This window comes from Myotis nattereri (genome assembly GCF_964212035.1).
Source record: "Myotis nattereri genome assembly, chromosome: 2".
In the NCBI taxonomy this organism is placed as follows: Eukaryota; Metazoa; Chordata; class Mammalia; order Chiroptera; family Vespertilionidae; genus Myotis; species Myotis nattereri.
In genome coordinates this window covers 106,550,562-106,565,056 of record NC_138076.1, presented here as the reverse complement: position 1 = coordinate 106,565,056, position 14,495 = coordinate 106,550,562, and the positions used below count along the sequence as shown (strand labels likewise).

General features: G+C 45.6%; 1 protein-coding gene across 1 annotated transcript in view; it reads right to left on the bottom strand.

The window, feature by feature from the left end:
• The window catches only part of MICAL3 (microtubule associated monooxygenase, calponin and LIM domain containing 3), a 254,060-nt gene that overhangs the window by 60,054 nt on the left and 179,511 nt on the right, over nucleotides 1–14,495 (bottom strand). The window contains exons 26-28 of the mRNA XM_081083520.1: nucleotides 12,760–12,955; nucleotides 3,563–3,795; nucleotides 1,747–1,833 (exon numbers count right to left, since the gene is read on the bottom strand). Coding sequence (XP_080939646.1) covers nucleotides 1,747–1,833; nucleotides 3,563–3,795; nucleotides 12,760–12,955 — 516 coding nt within the window. The remainder of the gene's footprint in view (nucleotides 1–1,746; nucleotides 1,834–3,562; nucleotides 3,796–12,759; nucleotides 12,956–14,495) is intronic.

Here is a 14,495-nt window from a genome sequence, read left to right as displayed (position 1 = left end):
AGAAAATTTACCATATTTGCTAGGATCACGAAACAGAAAGAGGCAAAAAATTGAGAATATGTGGGCACATGCAAACACACACACAAGGGACTTCTACTCATCTAATTTGATGTTGTCATTTCAAGCTTCACATACACTTAATTTCAATGAGATTCATACATTCAACTCTAATTCAGAAAGAATTTTCCTTTCTGATGCTCTTCTCACATTAACTGCATTCGAGGGACCCAAATGCCAAATTAGAAAAAAAGAGCAGATTACAACTGGTCCCTGAGGGCAATCTCTCCAGAGGTCATGATTACTGAGCTGTTACCCAGTATAGTGGGAGATCCCTGAGGATGCACCATTAATGCTCCTTCTGTTGGTCACAAAGCAAGGTGCTTACTGCCACCTGCCATGCTTCTCTTTGACAGTTGAGTCAAGAGAGAGGTGGAATGGGACAGTGCCATTCTGCTATGAACCAGCCAAGTCCGTTAGGATAGAAATGTACTTTCTTGGTACTTTAGTTTTTATCTTTGGAGCTAAAGATAGAAAAAAATTCCCCACCCATTCTATAAAAGGCCTCATGCGGCATACACAGGGATACAGCTCTGGGAGAAGATGGTTGGAGAGGAAGCAGAGCTCCATCCTGTAAATTCCCAAAGCTTTGGAAGTACATGGGTAGATAATACCTCTCTGTATTTTCTGAGGTGAAAGCCCTTTGTCTTTAAATTCCATTTGGTGCCCCATTGGTCACAAGACCCAGCTTCTCAGCTAAATGAGAACTCACCAGAGTCCCTCATTTTCTTCTTGCTGTCAGAACCCAAGGGGTCTGCATGTGGCCCTGCCCTGTGGGATCCCTGTAATCAGTGCTTGGACCAGGCCATACAGTTGGGTTAAAATAAAGAACAGCCAGGAACATGGGGGAAGGGATACTATAGAAGGGAGGATGGCTTTTCAGGCAGCAAGAGCAGGTGCCACCTGATCTGAAGGACTCTGTCATTCCTGATGGGAACCTGCTTTCAACAATCTAACTGTATAATCTGCTTTGGCTTTATTACTATAAAGACAATCTATTAATTTACAAGCAACAGAAAACGTGATATAGGCAGAAAGTGCCAAAAAGATCACCAAATGTGGATATGGGCAGTACACTATGTTAAACACAGAGCTGCAGGTCACTATAGATTCACGGACGTTTCTAAGGCCAATTAGTTTTCATGGTGCTGGATGGGGCTGAATCACAGCAAAGTCACCAAACAGACTGAATGTCTTAAGGAAGATAAGTCAAAGAGAAAAATGTTGGGCCCCTTTTCATCCTCCTGGCAACAAAGGGAAGAGAGTGAATCTTCTCCCTGGAGCCTTGAGGACTTATCTGCCAGCACTTTTCTTTCCCAGGGAAATGTTAAAAGGCACCATGGAGGGAGGTTCTGGGCATCTGAACCAATGCTGGGAGTTGTGATGTAATGTGAGGCTTTCTGCATTGGAGAAGCCAGTCTTAACTGGATGCGGGGAACTTGCAGCAGAACATATGGGGGGCATTGTAAGGCTGCTTCTGGAGTCTTCTCTGACTTCCTCTTGAATCTCTGTCTCATGTGCTATTTTGTACATGACCATTCATGAAGACTGGGCCCAGGGATATGTGCCAAAGCCTGTCAGAGCAGCTCTATAACACAGATATTTTCATGTGGGACCTGCTCTTGGAGGCAGATTGTGAAGGCTACCAGGGAGCCAGGGTAGAAGGTGGGCAAGAGGCAGAATGGGTACCTTTACATGTACCCGAATCTTCTTCCTTTGATGGACACTGGAGCCACTGGCCTTGTAGTTCTCTGTCCCAGGGGCAATACTCCCCTTCTACAGAAGGGGGAGTCAGACACCCACAAGCACAGCAACAAGAATCCCATGTGGGGATAAACAGGGAGAAAAGAGAAGAATAAGAGTTATCTTTAATTGGAAGGCAATAATGTCCTGTCATTGTCTACACAGGCACTGAAGTCCACTGCTCAAGGCACACAGGCTAGAAGTCAAGAACAAAGGCCCAGTGTTGGCAGAATTTGCTGGTATGTGTGTTTTTCTATTTAAAGTCCATCCCCTGGTCTTGATGCCAGGTCCAGGTCTGGGAAATTAAGTCTGTGTGAGGGAAGGCAGGGCTAAATGCTCCTGCAAAGGAAATAGGCTGTGATCCTAAGCCATGCCTGGGGCTACAGGCCACCGAACATATTAATCATCAGATGGAGATAATGATGTCTGGAATGATATAAACAAAATACCTTTCCCCGAAAGAGGTGTGAACACGCTCAACCCCTATGACTAGCAGGGATGTAAGGCCAGTCATGGACCATATGCCAGAGACACAGCATACGGAAAAAAGAACCCAGTGTCAGGTTCTTGACCCAGGGCCTGCCTCCTTCTGCACATAAAACTGAGTAAGGGGGGAGGGGCAGTGCAACCTGGTGGGTTCTACCTCAGCAGAAGAACCAGGTGGAGAGAAACTCCTTAGGGAGACTGAGTGCATGTCCTGCCTCTGACAGTTCATGCTGATGTGGGCACCTCAAGGTCATGTCAGCATGTGCTTTCTTTCTGCCTGCTGTGCCAAATCAGGCTTGGGGTCTTACAGTGATACAGCCCCCCGAGACTACTCAGTAACATGCATACTGGCTGGCAGGACTCTGTGTCTGGCCAGCACTTGGTCCTTGCTGTGCCAGAGAAAACAGACCCTGGGATGGATGGGGCAGTGGAACCCTCTAGTGCCAATTCCACGTGCCCAGGCTATCCAGAACTGACTGCTCTTCTGATGGTTTGGAGAAATTGGTGCTCACCATGCCTCCTGGCGAGCATACAGGGAATAGTCATGGTATCGCCCTCAGAGGAACTCGGGTCTCTATCTGCCCATTTTCTTCTTTACCACCTATCAGCCAGGAGAGGGAAAGAATGACCCTCTCTTACACAGGCAAGAAAAGAAAGCCCAGCAAGTTCTTCCTTATTCACTCAAGGACACGCAGAACCAGATATAGAGACAGAGTTGGGACATCTTGAGTCCAAACCAAGAGAACATTTCAGAGCCAGCCAGACCAACTCAATGCTGAAACTGATGCTTCTTCTCAGAACACTGGTCCAAACATGCTACTACACATCATTGGCTAAACATTGTCCAGTGGGCCCCCAGCTTACAGCTCCCTCCTCAATGACAGCAGCTCTGAATGGATGTGAGGTTCAATCTTTGTAGCCTGCAATATCGAGGATTAGGTGTTAGGGAATCCTCTAGAAAGCTAAATTCCCTTTATTAAAATAAACCTGATTCACTGAAACTAAAGGGGAAAAAATAGAAAATGAGAGGAGAATGAAGAACCTAATTTGACCCTCTTCCATCCAATTTCAACTCAGAACGTGCACAAGGGACACCATTTCCACTGTCGACAGTCTTCTCTGCCCCTGTATCTAAGGCCAGAGAGAGACAGGAAGGATGTCTCTGTGTAAGCACGTTATGTGACTCCAGCCAAAGAAACCTCTCATGCTCAGGCATAAAACAGGCTGCCTCAGTGACGGACAGGGTCCGGGATAGGAGAAGAGATTGCTTTCTGACCTTCACTAGACTCCTCCTCTTCCTCGTCATAGTCCTCCTCTCCCTCCTCCTCGTCGTAGTCCTCCTCCTCATTGTCATTGTTAAGCTCGTAGCTCTTCAAGGCATCCAGTTCCTCTTCACTCTTTCCTTTTAAAAGAGCATGGATCCTCACAGCTTCCTTCCAAGGAACGCCACCCAGGTCCGAGGTGGGCAGCGGAGGCTCCTCCTCCTCCTCCATCTCAGACTCAGAACTGCTGTGGGGAAACAATCACACAACCAAAGTGAGGGAATGACAAAACCATGAAGGAGATGGTTAAAAGCCACAGCTGTGGCAAAGTGTCCCACAAAGCACTGCTGGGTGGGGAGAGGACAACTTTGTAGAGACCAGCCTACTTCTCTGCTCAGGTAAGACACATGAGGAGATGGGAGGAGAGTGAACAGAGGGCAAAATGGCATACCTACATGGGAGCTATGATGACCTAACCCATGTGAGTGGACAGCCCAGTCTGGTGGGTGGCATGTTTAGAGCAGTGACAGCGAACCTATGACATGTGTGTCAGAGGTGACATGCGAACTCATTTTTTTGGTTGATTTTTCTTTGTTAAATGGCATTTAAATATATACAATAAATATCAAAAATATAAATCTTTGTTTTACTATGGTTGCAAATATCAAAAAATGTCTATATGTGACACGTTAAGTTAGGGTTTTTCAAAATGCTGACAGGCCGAGCTCAAAAGGTTCGCCATCACTGGTTTAGAGTCTGGTCTCATGGAGGCCCTCAGAAGCTGCAGGCTGTGGGCCCATTTTGATGTAAACTCACGACCCCAGGAATCAAGAATGGAGATTAGGTCTCCTTTCATTATGATCCACTATTTGGTTTGAGGAACTCAATTCTACTTGACTCAGGTGGGTTGGAAAGAAGGCTCTCATGAGAGCCATGGTGAGGAAGGAGGAGCTGCCATGTGAGGCATGAATAAAGTCTTAACCACACTCTGGCTGGCAGGCAAGATGCAGTTTCTGGAGGGGAGGTATCACACTCAATTTCACAATGTTCCTTGAGTCCCCACCATGTGCCATGACTTGAGCTGGATACTGTGGGAAACAGGTAATGTGGCAGCAAAGGCCCCATTAACTGCACAGTACAGTGCAGGGACTGTGGGGGCAGGGTGGAAATACCCCAACCCCTGGGTCATCGCTCTTGACAAGCAGCTGCATTCCCATCACTGTTCCCTTCACAGCACAGCCTGGCTTAGTTTCAAATGGCAGCAGCACTGCCTGTGATAAACAGTCACCATGGCTTACACAAACCCCAAATGTGGAGCTCCACTCTTTAGGCAACACCCTCCTACCTGCTCACAGAGAGAAGCAGGACAACAGGAAGTGTAGGAATAAAAACATTTGGTGCCCTACAACGCTGTGGGGCTCTGTGGCAGGAAGAAAATCCCAAATGTGACTGCACAAGCTGTACAGTTTGCTCAGACCTGTTTTATGGTAGATAATTACCAGTTTTTTCCAGGAGATTCTTTTCTCTTAGAAATGTGTAGCTGCCTGGGCTGGAGGAAATGGGCTTTCATAATAAAGCATCGTCCAACTTCTGGCATGATGGAGCCTCATAACCCAGGAGCATCAGGCATGGGTGGGCGGCTGGCCCGCTTCCTGTGATAGTGGGTAACTCTCCCCTCAGCCAGAGAGGGGCCGGTTAGTACACTGTGATGAGGACATGCCAACCACCACCAGTGCTATCACTGCCTATGGAGTAAAGAACTTAACCTGCTCAAAGAGAGGTTTGGTCCCTGCTCTCAGCTTCTGGGAGGTGAACTTAGCCTTAGAATGCCCTGCTGGGTGGGAATGCCCATTTTGCTGGGGGCCTTGGGTCATGGTGGATAGTCTACTAATGTGATTCAGGGTAAGGACTGGCTGTATCAGAAAGGCCAGCAATTTAGGGTGAGTGCTTTGGGTCATGCAGTGGACCTGGAGAGCAACCACAACCACATGGTAAGTTGATCAATCAGTCAACCAATCAGTTTCAAATGGTAACAGCACTGCCTGTGATAAAGCACTGCCTAGTTACCAAGCCCCAATAAAAACTCTAAATGGGAAGTCTTAGAGAGCCAAGCTCCACGGGTATCATCACACATCACTATCAAGAAAATGACACTGTCCCAACTGCATGAGGAGAGTGCATAGGAAGCTCTGCACCTGAATCTTTCTGGACTCTGCCCTATGCTTGTCTTTCCTTGGCTGACTTCAACTGGTGCCCTTTCCCTGTGTAACACCTTTCAGTGATTCTGTGAGTCCTTCGAGCAAATTATTGAGCCTCGGGTGATTTGTGGAACTTCTACATGCCAGCTGGGTCAGAAGTAAGGGCATTCCTGTGGATTGCGCTCCTACTTCTCAGGTGGGTGGGTCCTCATAGGGCCATGTTGGCTCTGCTACTTACCAGATGTGTGACCCTGAGCTGATTACTTAAGCTCTCCAAGCCTCAGTAAGGGGGTAGTGTTAGTACCAGCCTTGTAGGCATGTTGTGGAGATTAGGAACTCTACTGATTTTTATTGTGCTTGTGTTACAATCTGGGACTCTAGCCATTCATTTATTTGGTTACTCATTACACATTCATTCATTCAACATTTTTGAGCATCTACTGAAGCTCAGCAGTGGACACAGAAATAAAAAGAGCCAACTCCTTACTGTAAGCAGCTGTTTGGTGAATCCTACTTCATTTATCCATCCATTCACCCAACTAAAATTTACTTAATATCTTCTACTTATAATGCACTTCCTAGACATTGTAGGAAACATAAATGTGACACAGAAAAGATCCTTATTCTCAAGGGAGATAAGATGGAAACACATCATGATAAAATAAGGCAAGACATGACTGTAGTGGGATGGAGGATTGGTGGGAGGCAGTTTAAAGTGGGTAGATATAAGAATTTAGACTACAGACAGAAAGCTTGGGATCTGGATTTTGATTATTTTTCAGTATTTACTTAGGTATTATTTTTTCACCTAACCTTTATATTTTCATTTGTTTATTTTCTTATTAATAAACAATGTGTAGCCCAATGTATGTCATTCAATAGATTTTGAACATGAAATAAGGATAAGAATGCTTCCTATGCTCATCTTAAGTCTTAGGTGGGCAGAGGGAAGGCCAACTTGGCCTTCTTATGTGCCTGAGTGGTTGCCCAGTGGCAGCAGGCAGGACGAGATGCGCTGCAGCTTCCTGGGAGGGGCCTTAGTGCAGCCCTGTCCCTTGTACTCAGGGGAGGGCTACACAGCATAATGTGAGCAGTGAGGCTGCCCTTAAAGCTATGAGTGCCACAGTGGCTAATGACAGCTCAAGTGCCCTGGGAGAATAGCAAGTGAGGCACAGAGCATAAAAAAATAGGACGGAAAGGTCAACCCTTGCCTCTCTTCATAAGTGGTAAGCTCTCAGGCCATTTCTGAGAGGTCTTTGCTATATGCATCTGGAAACTGAGACAGATAAGCCGGTCCTGGCAGTCATTTCCATAGGATCTTGGGAGTAATTTTCTGGGTTTGACCAGGTTCCATATATCACGCAAGATTTCCAGTGTAAATTCAGTACCTCAAGGCTTATATTACATACCTGCCTGCTCCTAGTGTCTGAATTTCTGAATCTGGCCTTTGAAGAGGCTGGAATCTGTAGGACACCCCCACCCTCCTTGGACTACAGCCTAGAAACTTTAAGTAGGGAGAATCACTATACGAGAGCAAAGCATAATAATGACAACCAACTCCTCTGTCCTTTAGAAAGGACAAGCGACCTCCTAGGACTCAGCCTCCAAAGAGAGATGAGGGCCAGGAAATCCAGTCATCAAGATCAGCTCTCTGTCATAACAGGTATCTGTCATTTTTAATGATATATTGTTCCATGTAACAGTTTGATTTAGGTTGGATTCCCCTGGGTCACCAAACAGCCAAGATGGGCAAGAAATATAAGGGACCACACCACAGAAATCCAGGGCAGGGTCTGCCTAAGTTCTCAGGTGTCAGAGATGGTACCTCTGAAGCTTCTTGGTAAAGTGTCCATGAGAAGGAGCTGCCCCTTTCAGTTAGAATAATATCTAGCAAAAATCCTCCATGCTACAATTTACACCCACTCACTCATCTCAATGCACCTTCCCTGAAACAACTCTCAGGTGTGTTTTCCTCTCTTTGAGGCCATGACGGGGTCTGGTGGGAGGAAGCAAAACAGCTGGGTACATGGACTAGGTTCTAACAAGATGAGGTTTACTCCACAGAGGTTATGCTAGTCTAGGAGGACACATCTCAGGACAACAATAACACTGTGCCCTGGTGACCTACTCAGGCCCTGCACACATATTAGCTCACAGAACTACACTATAACTCTAAGACATGGCTACTATAATTATCCCCATTTTTTTTTTTTTATTGCTTAAAGTATTACAAAGGGTATTACATATGTGTCCTTTTTTTTTTTTTTCTTCCCTGCCCTTGACAATCCCCTGGCCTCCCCTACCCCGAATTATCCCCATTTTTATAAATGCAGAAACTGACATGTAAAGATGCTGGGTCATTTGTGTAAGAAATCAGGGTTCCCCTCAACGACCACACCATCTCATGCTGTGCCCTCTTGAGTGGTTCTCCAAGAACCCAAGAGTTTTTTAGCCACTAGCAGCTGTTAGGGTAGCAAACCAGGAGGAGCAGCAGCAGCAAGTCCTGGATGCCTGGGTCAAACCTCAGAATGTGGAGACCAGGGATTTGGGCAGGCTCTGCTACGAATAAACCAAGCTATTGTATGTAATTCCACTTGAAGTTCCTGGATGTTTTCCAGGGAAAATGGGGAATCACTGCTCTCACTTTTAAATTAATGTACTTATAATCAGTGAATCTCTGTATAATCTTTTTTAAAAAATATATATTTTATTGATTTTTTACAGAGAGTAAGGGAGAGGGATAGAGAGTTAGAAACATCGATGAGAGAGAAGCATTGATCAGCTGCCTCCTGAACACCCCCTACTGGGGAAGTGGCTGCAACCAAGGTACATGCCCTTGACCGGAACTGAACCTGGGACCCCTCAGTCTGCAGGCCGACACTCTATCCACTGAGCCAAACGGGTAAGGGCTCTGTATAATCTTCTGTCCTGCTTGGCCACTCTTAGATCCCACCCACTCTGACAACCACGTAAACACTCCCCAGCTGAGCAGGCTACTGGGGATGAACATCGCCCAGCAATCTTTTACACGGTGGAAATTCAATGCATGCTCCAACTGGCATTTGCTCAGTAATGACTCATATTACTGCTTCTGTTGGAGGAGGGGTGTGGCAGGAGAGAGAGAGGAACAGTCAAGAATTTCCACATATTTAAGGTCAGCCCTGAAGGAGAGGCTTTTCCTGGTGGTGTTTCTCAGATGGAGGGCAAGGCCCTGTGTGCTGGCCTGTCATAGAATTCTGGGGCACCAGACAGGGCAACCTTGGCTGTCCCATTTGGAGCTGTCTGCTCCAGCTCTTACTGACTTGTTCTTTAGAGCCAGGAATGTATAAACATTAAAGATTTCAGCAGAGGGGCACTGCAGAAGCCATCTTCATTGCCTGAAGCAAAGTCTTCCAGATAAGCAATCAGGGAGAAACAAAACAAAAATCATAAAGCCAGTTTTCTCTGGTCTTTGGGCACTTGGTCTCTTCCAAAGAAAATAAAAGTACTATTTCCAGGATCTCCTTGGGAAGATACTCCCACTCCCTTACTCCAAAAAAGGGTCATAAGCTGATCAGGCCTGAGCTAGAGTCTCCAATTGTGTGAACTGACTCACGAAGCCCATGGTAAGAATTACCCAATGTCTGTTAAAAACAGATATTCCTGGCCTCCATCCCAAATCCACTATATCTGATACTCCAGGGGAGGGCCCAGGAATCATCTTTTTACTGAGTGTCCCATGTGGTGTTTTCATCAGGAAAATTTTGAGTGGTGGACCTCAAAGTGGGGTCTCTAGAACACAGCATCACTGGAACCTTTTAGAAATAGATATCTTGGGTTCTGCCCATACTGACTGGATCAGACACTGCCCAGCAACGTGTGCTATAACAAGTCTTTGTGGCAATTCTGATGCAGGCAATTTTTGATGAGCACTTCCCTATGGCAAGTGGTTTTGAGCCAAAGCCAATTTCTGGCAGGTAAACTACTTAAGGAAATGAATGGAAGAAGCCCAGCCTGTCCCTCCTGGTGAGGAGCACCGACATTGTGTGTGGAGCTGAGAGCAGTAACAGCAACTGTTGCCAGTGAGTCAGTGCTCACTGGGTGCCAGACACTGTCAGTTGCTTGATTTGATTTAATCCTCAAAACAAACCCATGAAGTGTGCTTTGTAGTTGAGGAAACTGAGGCACAGAAAGACGAAGTAACTTGCCTACATCTAGCAGAGCTAGGATTAAGTTCTGATTTGACTACAAAGTCATGTTCTGAAACATCACTCTGCACTGGTCTCCCATAGTAGACACCTAAAGTTCTTTAAACTAGTCAAGAGTGAGTTTCTGGCCCTGGCCGGTGCGCTTAGTGGTTAGTGTTGGCCTGTGCACCAAAGGGTTGTGGGTTCGATTCCCAGTCAAGGGCACGTACCTGGGTTGCAGGTTTGTTCCTCAGCCCTGGTTGGGGTGTATGTGGGAGGCAACCAATTGATGTGTCACTCTCACATGGATGTTTCTCTCTCTGTCTCTCTCTCCCTTCCCTCCTCCCTCCCAGTCTCTTTAAAAAAATCAATGGAAAAAAATATTCTCAGGTAAGGATTAACAACAACAACAAAAAAGTGAGTTTCTGGATTGGACTGCTTAATTCCTTAAAACTGTCATTTCTCATTTTTAAGACCAACACGTCATCAAGGAAGGACTGAGGGCTGAAAATGCACCTAACTGCCTGGTGCTGCAGGGAAGATGGAAAAAATATGTGCCATTGCTGGGGATGCACTCCCTGTACCTCACAGCTTTCCTGTGGGAAACAAGGCCAAGTCTGCTCCTTCCTCAGAGCATTTCACCTTAAGACACCATGTTTTCTTCTGTATGCAGCTAATGCTAGTTGTTTCTTTTATTTTTTTAAACTCAAATTTAAGATAAAGGCATTTATTGTACTGTTTGATGTTAACTGATATCATATTCTTCTATTCTACCCATCCAATCACACCCTGCTATAGAGGCATGACTTAGCCTTCCTGGAATGCCCTTCCTACTTTGTCTCAACTTGCTGCCCATTAGTTTCCAGTTTATAAATGACAGCGGAGAACAAGTTATTCCCGCAGGAAAGTGATCTGGCCCATACCTGAGGCCATGCCACCAGCTCTGTTTTGAATGTAAGCAAGGATTCTTCCTCATAGATGCAGCAGGGAGTGGTATGTCTCTATGGGCAGGGATGCATGACAACAACATGCATGTAGTGATGGCTGTGGAAATGCAGGTACCAAGGGCGAGGCTGCCCAGAATGCATGGAAGAGCTGTTGGTGGGGCCAGCCCCAAAGGCAGTCCATCCAGAGCATGTCTGGCACCAGGGATGAGGTGCTGGACTGCAGCTGAATGGAGCTCTTCCAGCAAACAGCTTCGTAAAAACATTCTTTGAACTTGAAAAAAAAACAAAACTGTTTTCCTTATCCCCACATGTTCCCTTTTCTCATGGCTACAAAGAAGTGTGTGTCCATCAGTCTGGGGCCATGGGAAGTGGTCCCACTGTGGCAGCTCTGCAGGCGAGTCTGGCCAATACCAATATTATTCCATCTTTTTTTAAAAAAAGTTATCTTGTTTGCATTCCTTTTTTAATGTTTGTTTCTCTTTTATATTGCTATATATTTGTTTCTCTAGCTCCTTGGTAATCTTCTATTGAGCACTTTGAATCCTTCTGTACTGACGCTGGCAGCAGGCCTGGGCAGGTAATAAGAATAAAGCCCTTGGGTAAAGACAGCAAACACAGGGGTGTGGAAGGGGTTGGAGCATGCATGTTCCCCAAAGGCATCACTCAGCTAAACATAATTAAAACACTGGGACTGGCCAAGAATAAAACCACTGGCTGCTGTGTGTGGCTCCTGGGATACAAATATTCTGCTCCTCTCTTTATGTATAGGGGAAAGAATAAAGCCCAGAGAGGTGAGGCAGCTTTCCCAAAATAGCACAGTGAGATGGTGGCTAAGTTAAAACAGAAGCCAGCTATTTCACCCCTGGTGCTCCTTCCACGGAACCACCAGCTCCCAATAGCACACTGCTTCAGATCTGCTGTTGTTTCTGTGTGGGATTCTTTTCCCTCCATTATGTTTGTAAACAATAACCTGAGGGCAGCACCTATGTCTGTCATTATTTTTTCTGTTACCTTTTCAATGAATAGCAAAGTGTAAAGTGATAGTAGGTGTTCAATAAATACTTACTGAATCTCTGAATTAAGTCATATGGATTGTGATCTTTACTGGCTAACAAGATGAAGAGAGAAGGATCTAAATGGAACAGAGGAGGAGGAATCAGCAGGCAGCAGGGAAAACAGGAAGAATCTTGGACCCAGAAAACATGAGTTTGAATCTTAGTCAATCCTTAATCCTTATCTCAGTCACCATTACTACTTTACCTGTATAGTGACAAGATATATGTTCTTGTCTACTTTACAGGATTCCTGAGAGGATGACGAAGTGAGGTGATGGAGACGGAAGTCCCTTGTAAATGGTCCAGCATTATGCAAAGTAATAGACAGTGCTTACATGTGCCTGAGCACCAGCAGACCTTGAAGAGATATTGTGGGTTCAGTTCCAGGTGACTGAATTAAAGCAAGTATCACAATAAAGTGAGCCATAATCTTTGTGTTGGTAGAGGGCCTTGTCTTCAATTTGTGAAAAAAATGCAACATCTGTGAAGCACAATAAAGCAAAGTGTAATAAACGAGGTGTGCTTATACTGTTTTAAAAACTTTATACATTATTTAAACCTCACACCAATTCTGTGAGGAAGGAGCTAGCATTGCCCTTGTTTCACAGATGAGGAAACAGAAGCATACAGAGGTGACAGAACTTGACTAGTGTCACACAGCTGGTGGGTGGCACAGACAAGATTCAAACCCAGGCAGTCTGGTTCAGATCCCATGCTGTTGGCAGGTGCTATGCTGCTTTCCCCAAGTAGGGCAGCATGTTTATCTGGGGAAGAGGCTGCTGGGAAAGCCACAGGTACACGCAACACACAGGAAAACCAGGCCTCAACTCCCAGCACAGGCTGACCTGCTGGCCACGTCCTCCTCCAGGCCCTTGTCTAGCACACTGCTCAGGTTGTGCTCAGCTTGTGTCTCCTCAGGCACTTCCTGTAGCTCCTCTGCCTGCTTCACAGACAGGCGGTAGTTCTCTAGCTCAATCCTCTCAGGAGTGCCCCTCAGTCGCTTGGCAATGCTGGGCTCCTCCAGGCCATTCACACTTGAACCTGCAAGATAAGCAAAAAAGCAAAGTTCTATGACAAACGATAGGAACTGAATCCATGCTGTGTGCATGATGGAGGTGCAGGGAGGGAGAAGGCACTGATGGAAGGGATATCTAAGCACCCAAGGCAGCCGCTGCTCATTTCAGTGAAAGGAGGGACAGTGCCCCTCCCCCCCACGCAGGCCAGGGAGCCATAGGAGGGGTATAGAAAGTCAACAAGGTCACGGATTTGATGGAGGCCAGGCGAGAGCCCTGGTCTGAGAGTGGCAAAACTTCACTAAATATGAGAAGTAACAAGACTGCACTTCAAGGGGAGAGCCACTGGCTCTCCTATATCATCTTAGGGTGGTGGTGATGGAGACTTGAGATGAACCTTGAGGAAGCTCTAAAGCACCTTTCACTGAAAAAGGTGAGTTCTTCCAGTGCCCCCACCCTTGATGTAGAATCTAATCAAGGTTCCTGCACTGCATCTGGCTGGTTCACTGAGGTGTCCAGGCTGCTTGTTTTGCTAAACATCTCCCACTGTGGATTTGTCTGTCTTCCCATGATTAGATTCACAGTGAACACTTGTTTAACAAGAATACCATGTAGGTAATGCTGTGCCCTTCTCACTGCACCTGGTCAGGATAGATACAGTCAGGCTGCCTCTTTCCTGGTGACACTGGCTAAACTGCTTGGTTAAGGTGGTGCCCACTCATTTCTGTGCTGTAAAGAGATACGTTCCCCTTTGTAATTGATAAGTAATCTGTGTGGTGACATGTAGAAACATGGAACGATCCTGCTTCCATCACCCTTTCATCCACTGGCATTAGTATCCATTGGTGATCTTTGCCTGGTGATTTTAAATATTCTAACATTCCTTCTCCACTAGCGTTCTTTTGTAAAGAACTTTTCCCATTTCTTTTTATTTTTTTGAGTACCACTATGGACTCACATCTGAATTCTTAAATGTTGTATCTATTATCACCACTTAGTTTCTGAAAATCTAGAACAGTTTCTGTCTCCCTTACAACATCACTAGTTTTTGATGCACCTCATTAACCCAAATTTAAAAAATTATTATTATTATTTTTTTAATCCTCACCTAAAGATATTTTTCCATTGATTTTTTAGAGAGAGTGGAAGAGAGAGGAAAAGACAGAGAGAAATATCAATGTGAGAGAAATACATCAATTGATTACCTTCTACATGAGCCCTGACCAGGGCCTGGGCCAGGGCAGGGCCGAGGAGGAGCCTGCAACCGAGATATGTCCCCTTGACCAGAATTGAAACCAGGACCCTTTGGTCCACAGGCCGATGCTCATCCACTGAGCCACACCGGCTAGGGCAAAAATGATTTATTCTTTAATTTGCTCACTGTAATATGATGTAGCACATAGGTTTAGGGTCAGACAAATCCAGGCTAGACACCTGACTCCACCAGTGACAGGCTGGAAGATCTTAAGAAAATTATGTAACAACTAAGAACACGTTTCCTGATGTATAATAAGGATGGTGTCATCTCCCAGGATTATTATGAACAATGGAATGAAATTACATACATA